Source organism: Diorhabda carinulata, chromosome 4 (assembly GCF_026250575.1).
Source record: "Diorhabda carinulata isolate Delta chromosome 4, icDioCari1.1, whole genome shotgun sequence".
Lineage (NCBI taxonomy): Eukaryota > Metazoa > Arthropoda > Insecta > Coleoptera > Chrysomelidae > Diorhabda > Diorhabda carinulata.
The window spans coordinates 8,977,486-8,996,333 of record NC_079463.1 but is presented as its reverse complement, the minus strand read 5'-3'; the positions used below and the strand labels follow the sequence as shown (position 1 = coordinate 8,996,333).

The window sequence follows — 18,848 nt, the reverse complement described above, 5'->3', positions numbered from 1 at the left end:
TTAACGCCAAAAAGTGCAAGAATTATTACCTGAAGACTTGATTCAGAGAATGAATTTCTTTCGAATCGTTCAAGATATTTATTTTCAAAACAAAATTCTTTTTACTGATAAGGCTTACTTTAGTTTTATTTAGAGCTTCTCCAAATTACTCTTCCAGATCTATTTCACCATTATTTAACCAACATTGGTTTAAACATGACTGAGCACCATCTCATTTTAGTGCCAATGACTTTTAAATCGTCAATAATTTTCCTTAATAATGTCCTTCATGCTCATTAACCTTTGGGGGGATGTTTAAGGAGTTTGCTCTTCTCCAATTGATAACGTATCTATCAATTTGTTGAATCTAAAATAAAATTAATGCACAACGCTATGTGTAAATGATATTTTCTTTCAAATTAACAAAAATTTCAAAATAAAAATAATGTGAGATTTAAAATATGGGACTATTTTCTATCAAAAGACAATTAAAAAACTTCTGTGAATTTTGAAGGTTAGATCATCCGAATTAACGCCCCGGAATTGTTTGACAGTCTTCTAATAACAATTACTTGATGTCTTCAACATTCTCCTACAATGTACAACAGTACGGGTATTTTTATATAAAAATGCTACAAAGAAATAGATTTTGTTTTTTATTTTAAGCACTATATCAGGCCCTATAACTCCTCAAAGATGCAATTTCCCCAATCATCATATTTTGTACTACCCTATGCTCTGCGTCGGCTTTTTTGCACGGTACAACTTGTAAATTTCAAGAAATGTATTTTCAACAACTCTCATTATTAATTTCAAACAATGATTCAAATAAAAATACAGATTATAGACTGCGAGGATGGAAGTTAATGTTATTTATTTAATGTGAAGAGTTCTCACTAACCTTCGCAGCGGTTCCGGGAACCAGGCGGTACGCAAGCAGCAAAGATTATCCAATTCCGGCGTCATTAGCCTCCGTCGTCATAATAGAAAGCACTCTCAGACTATTCACGGTTGCTTGGGCCCATCTCCTTATCTTATGGAAGTATCTCTGCATTCTTGAGCTCAATAAGTCGATTGGTTTGATGCAAAGGCAAAATGTATTCCTTCATATTTCTTGATTGTAGCTATCTATTAATTTAACAAATATTGATTATTCATTATTATGAATTGGAGGTATAAATTTTAAAGTGTTGGAAACTATTTCTTTCGAAAAAACTATGAATTATATAACAACTACTCTAAGAAAAATACCCTAAAATAGTTTGCAGTAACTAAAAATTATGAACTTATTACTACTTTTCATATCAGAATTGTTTGAAGTCTAATATATTTAAAGGCGAGTTTGTGGATTTGAGATCTGAATTTTTCGAAGTCGTTGTTGATAGAAACTTCACTAAACTATCTTTCTTCCTGCTATTTTAACCTAGGCATTCCCCGAAATTGTTTGTAGAGCTCGATTCCCAAATATGTACAAAAACATATCCGAAATGAGTAGTTATGTATTTCTTGATTCATGCAGTGCTGTACGGATGCATTTTTATAATTGGAAATATTTGTTAACATTATTATGACTATAAATTTATTAATACAATAACGATAAACGACAAATATACAAATAAACAAGAAAAATTCACTTGAAACTGAAATGTCAGTGATTTGAAGATTAGATTCTGTGGAAAGGAAGGGCAACTTTAGCAATATGGACGATTTTGAGTCAAGTTGTGCAACTTGAATTACCCGTTATAGAAATGAACTTACAGAGGAAGTAAAAAAATGACTGTTTATATGAATTGACGACGTCGTTGAATGCAATATGGCATTCATTGAGCCAATCTATTATAATGGAAAAAACAAGAAGGATTTTCAATCAACATTCAGGCTGAGGCAAATGACATAAGTCAAACTTTCGTTGCTAGTCGAGGATGACTTAATAGATTTAAACATCAAAATAATCTTCACAACATAAAGATTACAAGAGAAGCAGCGAGTGGTAATATATAAGCGGCGGATGAATCCACAGCGACATCGAAAACAACAATTGAACAAGGAAACTATCATATAGAATTTAGTGTACAATGTTGATGGAGCAGGCATATTCACAACCCGTGAATAGAAACGAGCAGGAGGATTTAATGTTGAGACATACCGTTTAACATTTCTTTTGGGTGTTAAGGATAGCGGAGATTTCAAATGATAATCACTACTAGTTTCCTACTCCAAAAACTCAACAGAGATAAATGAATGTATCTAAATAAATTTTACATATAATTGGAGGGTATAATGAAAACTAAGGTTAACTATAAAATTTTCAGGAATAGCTCAATAAACATTTCTGCTCGTGTCTTGATAATGCTTCAAACCACCCAACAAATTTATCAGACTAGCCTTAACGTCGCGCTTCATAAGACCGACTGTATTCAGAGTCAATTGCGTCATGTGCTTTTAATATTTTCCAAGAACTGTTTTCCTAAAGCTTTCAAAACTTGTGGAATAATCTCGCACAGGGCAGATGAAGATATGCGGAAACTAAATGGTAAAGATCTATGTGATTAACCCGTCGCTAGAAACCTGAAACAATATTCATGATTTTAGAATATATTACCATCATAATTGAATTTATACAATTTTCATCATTGATGTAGCATAATTTGTATTGTGTCTTAGGGGATGAATGCCAAGCTCGATGGAAAATTATACGGGACCATTATGAAAGGCAGAGGAAAGAAGACAGCCAGCACAGGATTTGCTCCAAAAAGAGAGAGAGAGCAACGTACTGAAATACATCTGAGGGTGAATAAAATATTCTTGATATAAAAGAATAAATAAGAGGGAATGAATAATACGATTGCTCTATCAAGAAACGAATTTCTATCATCTTCTGTTGAAACAGCTGAACCTATATTGATCCGTGGACAACGAAGGGAAATAAAAGAAACTTTAAAATTGGTTAGATGTGAAACAACTTCAAAACCTCTCATCACACACTAAACATAACTTCTCCTCCAACTTATAAAGGAAGTTTCAACCATTTCTTCCGTTAAACATCAAATTCGGCTTGAATTATTAAACAAAATGTTTATTGGTGCCTCGACTCGATTGCAGGGATGAATATTCAGATCCTCTCTTATCTTGATTATAATAAAATAAATTTTCTCACGGGTAAGTCTGAAACATCCTCTAAACTTCTAAAGTCAAGTTGAGGTTGAGAAAAAATGTCGAAAGCACACTCTTCATGTCGTTTCAAAAATGCATTGCTAATTGCTTTTCTACTAGTATATCTTTGCAGTTACTTCTTTTCTTCATCCTAGTCCGTAAACTATTTTCCAAATCACAACAAAGAAATTACTTTCTATTTTTTCCTACGCAAACCATCTTCATTCAAAACTGATTATTCGGCTCGCGCTGCTTTATAGATATGCCTATGCAAAGAAAGATGAAGAAACTAACAATGGAAAAAATAGTGATAAGTAAGCTAAAGAATAATGCTAATGAAGTTGATTTCAAATTTTTGTCGTCAAATGTCATTTTAAAAATTATTAGAAACGTACATCTGCTACTCTTCGGTTACCAGTCTTGTACATTTTTGAACATTTTTACCAAGATAATGGTCAATATGAACTAAGAGCTACTCATATTCCCATGGCAAAGTATAACTTGACTTAAAACCCATCTAACATTCTTTGTTTCATAATGGTAACGGTTACGTTTCGATTACCTATTTCATAAAACTGAAGCCAATTATTTCTCTCTTGACATATTTATTCACTTACAATGCATTATTAAATCAGAAACTATACCCACGATTACTGACTAAGCGTTATTAAAACATAAATAACAATTATTGAACATCTTAACCTTAAAAATATAGTGCCACCCTTTTCTATAAAAAAGTTGTTACAGGGCTTATGAGTTTTATAAAATTCTTTAGGTTTTGTAGTAACTATAGAATATTTATTTGGTGAAGTGAGATTTATAAGGGTTTTACGAAGTAAGCCATCAAAACGTTTTAAAAAAACTTCAAGTTACCAACACCAAAGGTTGGATGAAATGTTATAAAAGTATTTTGGTATTTTCTAGGCGTCTTAGAAAAATTCTTACACTAAGAGTTTCCTTAAAAAACTATTATCAATGTTGATTTCTCAGAAACCTCTTCTGAATATATTAGTTTCCAGTTGATAAAAATTTATTAGGCTCCGAAAAAAGTTAGTTGGGAATGAATTCATCAAAGTATAGATACAACTTAATTCAATATATCAAAATAATTAGAAAAATATACAGAAGAAAATTAGATGATGTTACTGGGAAATGATGAAAATATCTATTATGAGACTGTTGTCTCTAAGGAATTGAAATTGTGTCATCAAATTAGCATTGAATCATATTTGAACAGTTGAGGATGGAAATTATTTTTTAATAATTTATGTCATGAGCAAAACACACAGTGGTATACAATTTCGCTTCCCTTTGATCATGACGGCGCTTTCGAACTGCAAACATTCCAAAACACGAATGTAAATAATTGCGAATCGTCAGACACTCAAATGTGATTTTGTTGTTATTTGCTTGAGAGAACTACACTATAAAACTTTTTCCAGTAAATATGATATGAACTTGGTAGTAATTCCCCAAGTAATTGTGAATAATCGACTAACATGATACCGTGAGCTATTGTTCACTTTTGAGGTGAAACATTGGAAAAAAATCAAATATACTCAATGTAGTTTCTGGAAAATAGACTTTTTTTGTCATTCTTATCAGACATTGAAAATCGTAGTTTGGATATTAGTCTGATTATTTTTCAAATATAATATATTTTTAAAAACGAATCGATATAGAAGATTTTTTCGAAATTTTGTAAAAAAGTATTTATCTACATAGGAATCTGAAATCACAGTCATATCTAGAAAATAATTTGACTACCCTCTATCAGCGGACCCTGTTTAAATGAAAGCATTTTGAAAATTTGTCTTTCGAAGCCGGTCCTTGTACTGCGTTAATGGACAACATGAGCTGAGATTTTGAAGGGAAAGGAGGCATCGTAGAAAAACAATTAAGAATTGTTATATAGAGAATAATTATTCAAGGAAGACAATTAGGCAAGTTGTTCATCAATGCACCTCTCTTAATTTTTTATTTTTAAAGGTAGTAGCCATTTGTGGTATCTTTGGCTTCAGTATGTGATCTCTAGGAAGGGGAAAGCGTATTGCTTATTAATTTATAACATCCTAAGATAGCAAAGAGTCGACGCTCTACTGTTATAATGATGGAATTGGTTATGTTTTGCCAATACTTTCAAAACTTCAAATCTTGCGCAAATGATGACATTCAGAGTACCGCCTCTAGAAACGTCGACACTAATTACGGAAAGAGACATATTTCGCTTTTGTGGATATACAGTAAAGTTTACCATTAATTGTCAAGTGACAGAATTATTTCAAGTAATTTTCTTTAAAGGGTTTGTAGTAATGTGATGATTATCAGTTATGAAGTTCTTCATATAATCTGCAACAACTGCATTCTACTTCTTTCGGGCTTTTAGGCACACATAAGGATTGGCTGAAAATAAGGATAAAGAGCTTCACGCTCGCAATACTGGATGATGAAGCTATCTGGCAAATTGATGGCTCCATAATGTATGGCTCAGCCTAAGCAGACTCCTGGAGAAGATACCATAACATACAGGTAGGCACGATTCTGTTACTTGGAGAACACCCTACCGTCTTCCAAGCTGGAGTATTTATACAAACACAATATTTTCAGTGTGCTCTAGGCTTTTATTGGATTTCAGTTGGACTTATTCAAGAAATCTTTCAACGTTTGTTTTCCTATATATATTAATTGGGCTTGAACAGATCCTGTCTATATATCATAAAATAATTATAAAAGTTCAAAGTATTGACCTTTTATCAAATCAAATATGAAATATTGTTATAAGCCGACTGATACATAAAATAACGTTAGTTAAAGCAATATCTTGTAGAAATAAGATCTATAATGTTTAAATATCATTTTGTGTTGATTTTTGTGATAATCGGAAGTAAGTATGCTGGATTAACAAAATGTTAAAACTGAATATTCGCAACTTCAATCATCTAAATATATAATCAAAATTCGAAAAGAGCATTTTATTTTTAGCTACCCTAAAAGCGAATTATAGTTGTGAGGAATGATATTCTTTTACTGAAGATTTATTTCGCAATCATAAAAACACGTAAATATACCATTGAAACATATGAATTACTTGAATGAATTATGTAAAAATATTTTCTCTTCAATAACTGTTCTTGATTTGTAGTCTATTATAATGAACTATGTGTCTTTTATATATATATATATATATATTATATATATTATCATAAATTATAATTATTCATTGAACATATTCACAGGTATTAAAAAAGGATCAAATATTTCTTGGGGAACTAATGAATAGATAAATAAACATTTGTATTACATACTATCGAAGATCATATTACTACCATAAGGACAAACTTGAAAGAGATTAATAGTTAAAATATAAAAATAACATTTTTCCTAATTGGTGGATGGGTCGGGGAAGTCCATTTGCATGGCCAGCACGTTCTCTTGGAATAATAGATAGAATAAACTTCCACGCTATAAGGCAAAATTTCAAAATGCTGTTCCAAGTTCAAAGAAATATCCTACATAGACTCCGGAAGTGCTAGGTGCCCACTTCGAACTTCGAAACTAAAAATTCATAATGTTCGAATGTATAATTTAGAAAATATACTTAATAATAAGTCAGATTTCGCTTGAAGGGCAGGCTTATAACTCAGAAACGAGGGTCGTTTCTAAGTTATAAGCTGAGTTTCTTATTGGGAACGTGGCAATGAAACACCAAAAAACCGAAAATCTTTTTATTTATTTCCCAGACGATGAATACATAAGTATTCGAAAGCTCGGAAGATATATTAAAGTTAGTCCACTTTGGTGTTTCATTGCCACGTCTCCAATAAGAAACCTTTGTTGGTTCATTGAGATCTAAAATACATTTTCATTGTAGTTCACCAAAGTGTATCCTGCAAAGTCAGTAGTGTGGAAATACCAACTGAAATTCGTAATGGAGATAACGTGCTTCTTGTTTGTAATTATGACATTGGCGATGAACCACTTTATAATTTGAAATGGTTCAAAGGACCTTTGGAGTTTTATAGATACACCCCAGGCAACATTCCACATAAAATGATTTTTCCATTGCCAGGAGTCACTGTTGATGTAAGCTTTTGTTTTATTGAATTAGTTGTTGTATAAGTATTAGATACCTGTATGTGGTCTAACTACGATGAAATTTTTCATTTATTACATACATATCCCAAATTTAAATGAACTTTCACAATGAAATGGCACATTCACAAAATAATAATGGAAGAAGAAATACCAACATCAATTCTATATAAAAAGACATCAATATCTATCGGGCAATCTTACTTCTATCAATCTAATGTGAAAATGTTTTCAAGAAAAAAATCATTTCTGTCACAAGACAAATTCTGAGTTCAATCCAATAAGCATTCGGTTCATCTGTTCAAAATCATTCAACAAAATTTCAATTACAAATTTATTGAGATGAAAGAAAACACATACGGTGTTCGAATTATGATGAGAAAGTCAATAAACTACTGGAATTAGCTGTCAACTTCTCAGATAAATATATACAGTGGGAGGCCAATTGGATAGATATGGAACTTCAAACCCACATGACATCAAATTCTCAGATTTTAAGTGTGCTAAGTTCATCTGAACTGTCTGACTGGCACTCACAGAGAATGTCAGAAAATATATTTTGTTCAAAATTATATCTCACAGCCATTTGTAATTTTGAATATGTAGAAATGAATATTTTGTAGTATTTTTGCTATAAAACAACACGCAAAAAATATAAATAATATTTGATAAAACCAAAAATACTCCTAGAATAATGATCCGATTAGAAGGATAGACATAGAAAATATGAAATGTTTACTACCAGCTAAGAAAGAGATTCGAAAGGGTTCGCTTCATTTCCGTAACCCTAATTATATATTTTATTACCGAAAATTTGTCTTTAAAGAACTTTATGTATTATATCCCAAAATATAATTTAATATAATATAATTAAATTTAAAATTTAAAATTTAAAATTTAAATTTAAAATATTGAATAAACTAACTCAGTTTATCGAATGAATCAAATGACTTCATTCAATTTATGAAATGAATGAATCGAATTCGTCTAATTCATCCCTAGTTATTTTGCATAATTTCAATTTATATTAAAAACAATGCTGATATCATGTTTATAAAATTGTTTCTTTATGTTTTAGTTGTACACGCGTTTTAATAATTTTCTGTCATTTGTGATTTTCTAGATCGAACTCCCTATATTTTGATTGGCAGTAATTAATTGTAAAAATACTGATTCACAGTTGATTTCAGGTAAACAATAGTACTAATTCAAAAGTAGTACTCAAAAATGTTGAAAGTCGAACGTCAGGAAAATATTCATGCGAAGTTTCAACGGACGCTCCCACTTTTGATTTCTGTTCAGGATACAAAGATCTACATGTTAAGAGTAAGTTTGTTCGAACAAAACATTTCTGTACTAATAAATATAAACGAATGCTTTTAGAACAACACTATTTATTGAGTTTTGTACTTTTAATAAACAAATAGTAAATTTGATTCAAAATCACTTATCTTCTTCATTTTTCATATCAGTAGAATGTAAGCTACTTAGTAGTAATCAGAGGTTAAGTAATCAGAAAATTTTGTTTGTCCTACTTGAGCTAACCAGTTACCACGGTACGTTAGTAACGCCTGGCCAATGTTAGTATTCATGAAAATAGTATTTGGGATAGAGTTAACTGTTTCAAACACACTTAAAAAGTTATTGGGATATCCATGGGGTTTTTTTTATCTAGAAAACGTTCAGTCAGATCGTAAAATATAATAATCTTCATATTATCATACTAATTAACGCTTCGAAAATCAAGTATCTAGAAACTTTTAAAAAGTATTCATCACAAAATCAACTTATATTATTCTTATAAAGTTAAACTTTCGTTTGGTAAGTAATCAGTCTGTCAATTAAGTAATTATAAATGTCACAATATTAAATAAATCTTTATACTATTATATTATGTTAAATGTAAACGAGTCAGTCCATATGGCTATTCATTTTTTACAGGGTAAGCCAATATGGAACTTGTAAGTAAACAATAATTTATTTTTATAGCACAGACATCTTGCTGTGGTACAGTTTTTCTTGCAAAGACATTTTTTAAATTCCTGGCCGCTTCCAGTGGATTGTAGGTTAGCAACTGACCTTAGTGCCATCTCCGTACCCGGTACATCCTCTGCATCAAGAAGAACTAGCGAGATTGCCTGATCAAACAAAACAATACCCTCCCCTCGCCCCGCTATCCCCGCATGGCCATTGATATCTCAAATATTTACATTTCCGATTGCTATTTAGACAATGTATAGATTTCCTAGGAAATGTGTTTGATATAATTTATTTTACACATTTCTTTGCGATTTTAGGAACTACATACATTTTCTAGGAATTTTATACAATGACGGATTACACATTTCCGGTAACATATGCATTGGATAAAGAAGTGTTCAATAAGAAAGAAGTATCTATAAAAGTAAAACTATATGTGTCGTTGGTGAACTAAAAAGAAAATAAATGGTAAAGTAAACGTGATCAAGATGAAGTACCTACAAAAATAAAATCTGAGTGGGATAGAATGAGAAATAAAGTTATAGGAAATAGTTTATAACCAGAACCAATCAAAGAAAAAATAAATAAGAGAATCTTAAATAGCAGATATAGGAAAACAATGGCATCAGACAATTATTCGGATGATGATACTGGCACAAGACAAAAAAATATCGAGAAAATGGGTAACAGGATAATAAGTACATTTCAGAAACCCAATAGAGACGAAAATAATAATGAGAACAAAAAGGAGTATAAGCTTTACTGAAACATCTAGAAATTCTAAACACATACTGTATATACTACTATGTTGAAACCAACACTCGCAATTACACTGTCTAAGGCGCGATGGAGGAGCAATAAATCTCTAAAGAGCCTGAGGGTCCAAACCTTCAAACGGAGTAATTTGAAGTGTTTGCGCGATGATAGTAGGGAATAGAGTATCTATTATAAATATTACCATCCGCTCTAGAAATTTCAACTTAATCGAAGCACATGTAAATTGTATGTAATTTTATTTCGACCTAAAAGTCCAAAAAAAATTAGTTAAGGTTATAACTGCTCGTTATATACAATTTAATATCATAACTAAATTCTTAATATCATAGCTAAATTCAAACCCTATGTGGGTTTTATTGCACTAATATATTTCTTATCTTAGATGACCAGAGCACGAATTGCAAAATTGAGAATGTGACCATGCCCGCTGTGGTTAATGTTGGTGATGATGTAACTCTTGTCTGTGAATATGACATTGGTGACAATCCCCTCTACATTGTTAAATGGTACAAAGATAGGTTCGAATTCTATAGATACTCACCTGTGCACAAACCTGATAAAATGATATTTCCTCTATCCGGGATTGACGTAGACGTATGTATTTATTAAATTTTTACACGCTTATATTAGCTTCACCTGTATGTGGTTTTTGTTTGTATGTTACTCTCTTTTGGACAAAGAGCAAGCAGATTATTTAATAAGAATTTAGTTCAACAGAGGATGCGAACCTCAGATCGCCGTGTTGGAAATCAAACACTTCGACAACTATACCAACTACACCGTTTAGGCTGGATACAAGTTTCGAAGAGTTGTAGGTATAAGAGTGGCGAAGTCATACGAGGGTTATTAATTAATTAAATAAATATAGTTTGAAAAAACCAAGAAACACGCTTCCATAGTATATGAAACTAAAAAATGAAAAATAAATAAAGTTAAAAAACCTAAAAAACGCTTTTAAAGTACGTCAAACTTTTTGATTTGATATGCTTTAAAAGCATGTTTTTTCACGTTTTAAACTATATTTATTCATTTATTGATCAAATATATTTGAAATTGTGACAACTGTTACACATTATCTTCCATTTGTCAAAATTATTACAATTGGAAGGCAATGAAATTCTAAGTAGTGAGCATCATCCGTGGTGCCTTCCCCGACACTCAGAAAGTAGTACAAAAGTCTGGACTCTCAGTCTTCAACTCAAGTTACCGCATTGGTACAAATTTTGGATATTTTGGGACATTCTCAAATACAGACTAGCTCACGCTTGCCAGGTCTAGGAGGACTATGGAAAACACGGCAATGGTGGCGTAAGGCAATTCATAGGACAAGCTATAAGATAAAAGCTCTAGAATAATAAACTCTAGAATAAGTTCCGGTATGACCCTTATATAAGATGGTAATCCTATAGCTCCAGTCTAAGGGCAATAAGGGCTTAAACATTTGATCTCTATAAATAATCCAAGAGGGTAAGTATTTGAAAACATTCCACAAGATTCCATATTGTTCTTAGATGTATCATTTTCGTAAAATTAAGAAGGTTTCCGTTTTTACTTGAACAGCGCGCATTTAAGATGCTCCAGCTACCACACTTTGTAACAATATTGATTGTTAAGGAATTTTCTAAAACCTTGTGGATTAGTCGAAGGCTTTTTGAATGAATGTGAAATTTCGGAAATATTTGATATCTTTTTTGTATGTGTGGTAGTACTCATTGATTGAAATGTATGACCAATGATCCGTCATCGGTTTGAGCATTCTATGTGAATATTTCGCCTCAAACTAGGATTATTTTTGCTGTAGGTGGATCGCAAATACTAAAAATTAGTTAGTAGGTCTTAATCATCCATCCAAGTACCTAACAACTAGAATAACTTCCTGTCATATCACAACTTGTCGATGGAATATATCGTTCAACATGACTGTTGAGGATTCTTTTAAGTAGTATATATCAATTTTGGTTGTTATAGATAAACGAAAGCTCCACGGCAAGAGTGGTGTTGAAAAACGTGTCCCAACTTGCTTCTGGAAATTATTCATGTGAGGTTATAACCGATCTTCCAAGGTTCTATACATGTCAAAAAAGTGGAAATCTGTATGTTAATACTAATAGTAACAGTAAGTAAATATCAATATATTCATGAATATTCACGAGATCTTTGTAGAATTTCATTAACGGAATGAAGATAAATCAACATTTAAATGTTTGACTGGATTTAAAATAGGTCACCAATTCATTTGAATTGTATTATTCATAAGGCAATAACATTCATCTATATTCTTAAAAAAAAATAATTTTCGTTATCATTGCTAGCGTCAATATGTGAAAATGACAGACAAATTTGGGCATAAATCATACCACTACCCTTTTTTAAAATAGGCTGCTTTTTCCCAGTAATAACCAAATAGACAAATTTCGTTTGAGGATCTTTGTCTTAAGTACTAGGAGGTATTAGTTGCGTCCATTATTCAGACAATTAAGAAAGAGAAGAGGCATGTCTTTAGCATGACCAAAAACTTCTTACATAGCTCTACAATTTAATAGTTTTGTAAGATCAATTCAGGGGGATATTTCGCCTTAATCTAAGTAGCAGCTCTTCAAGAAGCCTTTTCGCAATTGAGCTGAGAATAATGAGAATATAATCCATAAAATAACTTCACAAACGGCAAAAGCATTTGTTCACCCCACGGCGACCATTTTTAAATAGGCGATAGCCTATTTTCACAATTCGTTATATGACTCAATTTTTTTGTGCGCTATTGTTAATGAAATTTCAATTCAATGTCAAAACTCTAGTTCACCAAGCAATTAGTTGATTTTCATCATAACACGTGAAAATCTCATAAATCTAATAGAAATTGAGAAATAGTGAAATAGTGAAAATAGTGAAAAAAGTGTTACAATTTGTAGACAAAAGCTTGTAAAGACTAAAAACCAAACATAAAAACAAATAAATGAAGATGTAACGAATAAAATAAAATTTCAATATACAGAAGAAAACTACAATGAATAACAAAAATACAGTAAAAAGAAAACCACAATGTGTAACAAAATTACAGGTAATAGGTAATAATTGATATATAAGTCTATAGTAAATGCTAAACCAGTATGCAGCATACCCGGATTTAAATATTATTATTAGAATAGAATTCGTTTACAGAGTAGAAGGCACTTTCCAGTACATATGCCCTCAAATTGTTGTGAAAAGATTATATCGATTTGATTTCACTTGGCGAGTGATTGTGCATTTTTTTGCATTGTAAAATTTTCAGCCCTCAACTAATTCTAAACTTGTGGTAGCTGGGTGAAGGTCATGATCTACGTTCCTAAGTGCAACGATCTTTCTGAAATTGGAGAAGCGTGCTTACAAATTAGGCAAACGGATTTAAAGATGAGTAAGGAAGGAAGAGTCAGTGATAGAAATGTTGAGATCTCCTCATTCATTAGAATATAATTTCTATTTTATTTCAAGTGAATTCATCAATTAGTAATATTCACTTGACTGATTGATTCACTTGACTAAGATTGTAATTTGTCAACATTTCAGCATCTGTGGAAAACAAGAAGAATAAGACAACATACATTCATGCCAACGTACCACATTTTGCACAAGCAGGAGGAAATGCAGTTCTTTCGTGTAATTATTATATTGATAACTTGAAATTGTATACTGTGAAATGGTATAAAGACAACAAAGAATTCTTTAGATTTACACCTTGGCGAAGACCACAAACAGAAATATTTCCAGTGCCAGGAGTTAATATAAACGTTAGTATTGTAGAACTTATATTGAGTTGATTCCCAGTGTTACAAAGTAAATTATACTAAGAGGTGTGTCACTATTATGAATATATCTAGATATTCACTTGTTCTACAGCGTAAATGATAGTGGATAGAACATCAATCACAAGTACCTTCTAGATTTCATTCTATAAGAGATATTAATGGTTTGGTATTTTGTTTGTAAGATTCCATTCATTGGCAGTTCAAAGCAATATCTATTTATATAGATTTATTGTTCGATTCAAAAAAGCAGAATATTGTGACTCTTTGAAATTAAAACATGAATATTTTTATTATGGAACTCATAGGTTACTTTTCACGCAGATTATGAAAAGAGTATTTGTGATATATGTGGTTTGAATACAAAATTTTACCATTTGCACAAACTATTCTTGTTCGATTCCAGAGGAAATCCGTTCTGTGCTTTTTAAAACAATCAAAGATATGTTGTAAGAGTTTCGAGAGTCTTCTTGAAGTTTTAGCCGCTTTGTACCTAAACCTAGAAAGACATTTTATGCATGATGACCCTCTACCTTGTTATTTTGCCTCCAAAATTTTTCTCAAAGGGAGCAAGTTTTACAAGTTTTTGCCTCACTTCTCAAGGTGCTAGAATTTCGAAACTTTTATTCAAATGAGCAGGACATTCGCATCTTATAGTACTCCTTTTCTGGCAAAGATACCAGTTAGCTAGTCTTTGAGATATCATTTGCACTCTCATGCTAGTTTGGAAGTATACTCAATAACGTTTTCGACCTTCAAGGCCACGTTTCTAAAGAAAATAATGTAAATGTTCTTTCTGGACAGGTTTATTTCCAAACATTCTGTGTACATGAATGATCTACAGCAACCCCTTTCGTGACTATTCGTTAAATGGAAAATTTATTTAGTGTAGTTAACTCACCAAATCTTATTATGATTGCTTTATCAGATCAGATTCAAAATACGAGTAACTTGCTGTTTCAATATCTAAATATTTATTATAAAATTCATACTTGTCTTTATTTTCACTACATTGTGCAATTTCATTGTCTTCATTTGCCCATGGTATAGAGAGCGCCATATTTCTATTTATTTAAACAAATTTATGAATTAAATAAATCTCACAAAGCCGCTCCACTGCTTATCGCAGAGTGTCTAGCAGGAATATTTCAAAGAAATCGTTTACATAGGCCGTCCGACAGCTTCGGCCAAGAGAAATGCTTAAGCAACAGATTCAACTGAGACAACAACAAACATAGATCTGTTTTTCATTGGATAAGATCAATTTTTAAATCAAAATATGGTCCGAATCCAGTGATATTCTCGATATGCAGTACTGAGATTGTATATCAGTAATAAGGACAAGTAGAAGGTATAATTTATAAACATACACTTACAGGTTAACAGTATTTCATATTCGAGAGTGATTTTGAGGAATGTTGATTTTAAAACGACTGGAAAATACGAATGCGAAGTAAAATCAGACGCTCCAGATTTTATAGAGATAGAAGATTCTGGGTTTTTGAGTATATTGGGTGAGTTACGAACATTATTAATATTTTTAGCAATTTTCGCAGTTACAATGTTTATTAAATACCTAGGATTTTATAAAGTTATTATTATCTCCGTTAATATACATATTATTTCCATGCGCCAAAAGTTAGCGAGTGTCGGCTGTTTTGCCTCAAGTCAACTCTTTCGAATGCGATGTCTCCCATTCTGCAGACAAACCTGTATTACCGTTGCCTTAGTTTCTATGGGAAATTTTTTTTATTACCGTAAAAATGACTTGAAAATGGACTAACATATTGTTGTGAAATCTTACAAACATCTTGCTTATATTACCAAGGAAAATATTTATGTATATTCCAATATAGGTACTCATTGCAAGTAGTAATAAGCAGGATAAAAAAAATTAAGGCCTCCTTTCGTATTCACCGCGTTCTCCAGTGTTTTAATTGTTTTAGACAAAAGCTGGAAAAATTCCTACTTCAGTGACATAAAAAAGCCCTAATTCAAGAATGGTTACGTTTGGAAAGTATAACATTCGAGGAAAATATTGTAGAAGCAGAACTTTTGAGGATAATGGATGAACATAAAGCCAGATATGATAAATACATTGTAAAATTGCTAAAGGATATCTTAAAATTTTCTCCCTATCACTGTGCGGGCTCAACCTAATATTATTTTATTTGGGCAGACATGAAAAACTGGTGCATGTACTATTTTAAATTTGCCGATTTTAAAGATATTTTCACTTTTGCTGTTTTGTCTATTACCATTGAAAAATGGAATAGTTACATAGGGCATGTAAAAAATAAAGTAGAACGAAAAATATGAAAACTAGATTATCTAATGGATGAATTAGTTGATAGAAATCTGGTGATGATTAATTGTAATGATTTTTCTAGTAGGAGGGATCTATTACTATTTTGTTATTATCACTTTATTATTCATCCTTTTGTTATGATTAAATAAAATCGTTTTTTTGTTCATCAGTTAGGCCTTGGATAATTTTTCCATACATAGAGGCATGTTATATAATTTAATTGAAATTAATAAACTGTTGGTCGTCGCTTTGAGCGCTTTTGTATGAACAGACTCGTTTCGAAGATGCATGATAATAGACAGGAAATAGAGACTGAGTAAAGACCTCCTAACCAAAATAATTCCGTATATATTACAGTACCATACCAACCACATCAAAATAAAATGAATATAGATGAAGCGATTTCATGATTAATTTTTTCATAATATGATCGTATTTGTTTAAGTACCCAACGGAGAACCTAGAATTCTCATTGATAATGATTTGGTTGCTGTGGGACAGAGAGTACAAGCAGTTTGTATTGTTCCCGGATCTTATCCTCCTGCTCAAATTATTTGGATTCTCAATGGAAATGAGGTAATTATTCACATTTATAATATTCACTCTACCCAAATAAAAACCAACTGACTTCTACTTCATTGATTCTCATCAATTTGTATATTCTTTAACAGCTTCGACAAATTTACCGATTTCTGAGTTAATTTGTTTTCAAATCATCCATTGATTAATTCTGACTTGTCTAGTAGATTAATGAGAATAGTATCTGTGATTTGTTTTTTCTAATTCTAAGTTGTCTTCTATCTCTGCAACTGTATAGTAACTTTATAATTATTTGGTATCTAAAATCTTGATAATTTTCCAACTACAAAGATTGAAGTAATTTTTATTTTCAGGTTAAGGACTACTCTATAGCAAAACAATTCAACCGAACGGACCTTTCAATACCATCTGCATCTTTTGTAAATCTGAAAGTTTCTAAAGATTGGTTTGAGCATAGCAAGGCAAATCTGTCTTGTGCAGCTAGTATAGGCAAAATTTATCAAGCGGATACCACAGTGATAATAAGAGAACTTGAGAGTGAAACATGACGTTAAAACCATCAATTGATTATATACTATATGCTACTGTACACGATAGTAAAAATTATATGAAATTTTGATAAAATGATTTCAATATTCCCTTTAAACCAAAAGTTTGATGTCGGTAGACTACTCCTATTGCAAGCAACAATAGCAGCATACATACTAAAGTAAAATGGATATTAAAATTATTTGACTAATAAAAACGCTACCGATAAAAAGTTTCTGTAGAGCGAAGATCGGAACCATGTCTTACAAACCAAAAATAATAGTGTCTGTTATTTGTTTACTTACATGCTTATTTTGTCGGTGAGTGCGAAAAATTAAAACTTGCAAATACCAGTTGATTTGTTTATTATTATGTAACTATGATGGGATTTAAGCTTTTTGAACCAAGACTTTTTGTGAAGTTTGTTATATTTTTTATATATCCGTTAAATTGTATCTTTAGACACAACCAAATAAGGTCGTCTGTCAAGATGAGGAGTAACGAAGAGCACATGCAATGTCCTCTTGTGAGAATGATGTATTTCCAGTTTAATTAAACGTTGTTTGAAGTATTACAGTGTTTAATACCAACGTAACTAAGTTCGTACACGAATTGTTTTCGTTCTCGCAAATTAAGGCTTGTAAGTTTTAAAATGGGTAAAGCCAAGGAACTATAGGTTGGAGCTAGTACAATAATTGCTAGTCTTCTTAGTGCCGCCGAATCAAAAATACCTCAAGGTATCGTGGACTACAACGAGAGAAAATATGCATCCACCGGGACATTAACTGATAGAAAACTTTTGGGGTGGCACCTAAAAACCACAACCGCTAAACATAAACGTATTGAATTAATTAGTTAGCATTATCCACGACTGATTGCTCCACATATAGCAACTCAGATCAATGAGTCTAGGAATCTGCCTTTGAGTACTCCTACAGTGAAAAGGAGATTGAGAGAAGCTGTCCTTTTTGGGAATGTGACAATCAAGAAACCTGTTTTAAGACGACAAAATAAAATTAAGATGTTGCAGAGAGCTGAAGAACACAAAATTAGAAGCATGAAGAGTGGGAGAGAATTTTATAAAGTGATGAATCAAAGTTTGAGGTTTTAGTGTCTAAGAAGAACGTGTTTGTGTGGAGGTCAAAGGAAAAACAGATGCTAGATCTATATGTATATGTGATCCCAGCTTTGAAACGCCGCACAGGCTCGCTGATGGCTAAGGGATGTTTTGGGGAAAGAACGTCTCAAAAACTGGTAAAAACCTCAAAACTTCTTGAATCGAAATATCGTTGTGCGAAGAGTGCATGAGCTCTTATATGTCTGGAAGAGCTCTTATATGTCTGGAAGAGCTCATTTCTTCGCCACCTCGTTCCCCCGACCTCAATCATATTTTTTTTGTGGGGATTTTTGAAAAGTGAAGTATACGGTTGAAGTAATCAAGGAAAGAGTCCAATCGGAAGTCCTGAAAATTCCTCAGCACTCAGCAATTTCAAAAATTGCCTTCAAAAATCCATTAATTCTAACCCAACGCCATCTGAAAAATGTTTTTTAACGTTTTTTCTATACTTTTATATACACAAGAAGATTATAAAAAAATGCAGTATTGATTACTGCACCCTGTATTTATGGCAATTCATAATAAAGTTTATTCACAGAATCACGTATGAGCGTTATTAAATAACTATAACTTCTTAGCGAGTTCTATATTT

General features: G+C 31.7%; 1 protein-coding gene across 1 annotated transcript; it reads left to right on the top strand.

Annotated features, from left to right (window-relative positions):
* The first annotated feature begins 5,903 nt into the window (after positions 1 to 5,903).
* On the top strand, positions 5,904 to 17,235 carry LOC130892747 (uncharacterized). Its single transcript, XM_057798321.1, has 9 exons — positions 5,904 to 6,016; positions 7,004 to 7,215; positions 8,415 to 8,550; positions 10,364 to 10,575; positions 11,950 to 12,097; positions 13,528 to 13,748; positions 15,142 to 15,277; positions 16,517 to 16,647; positions 16,965 to 17,235. The coding sequence occupies exons 1-9, from the start codon at positions 5,974 to 5,976 to the stop codon at positions 17,157 to 17,159; spliced, it is 1,434 nt and encodes a 477-aa protein (XP_057654304.1). The 5' UTR covers positions 5,904 to 5,973; the 3' UTR covers positions 17,160 to 17,235.
* The last annotated feature ends 1,613 nt before the right edge of the window (positions 17,236 to 18,848 follow it).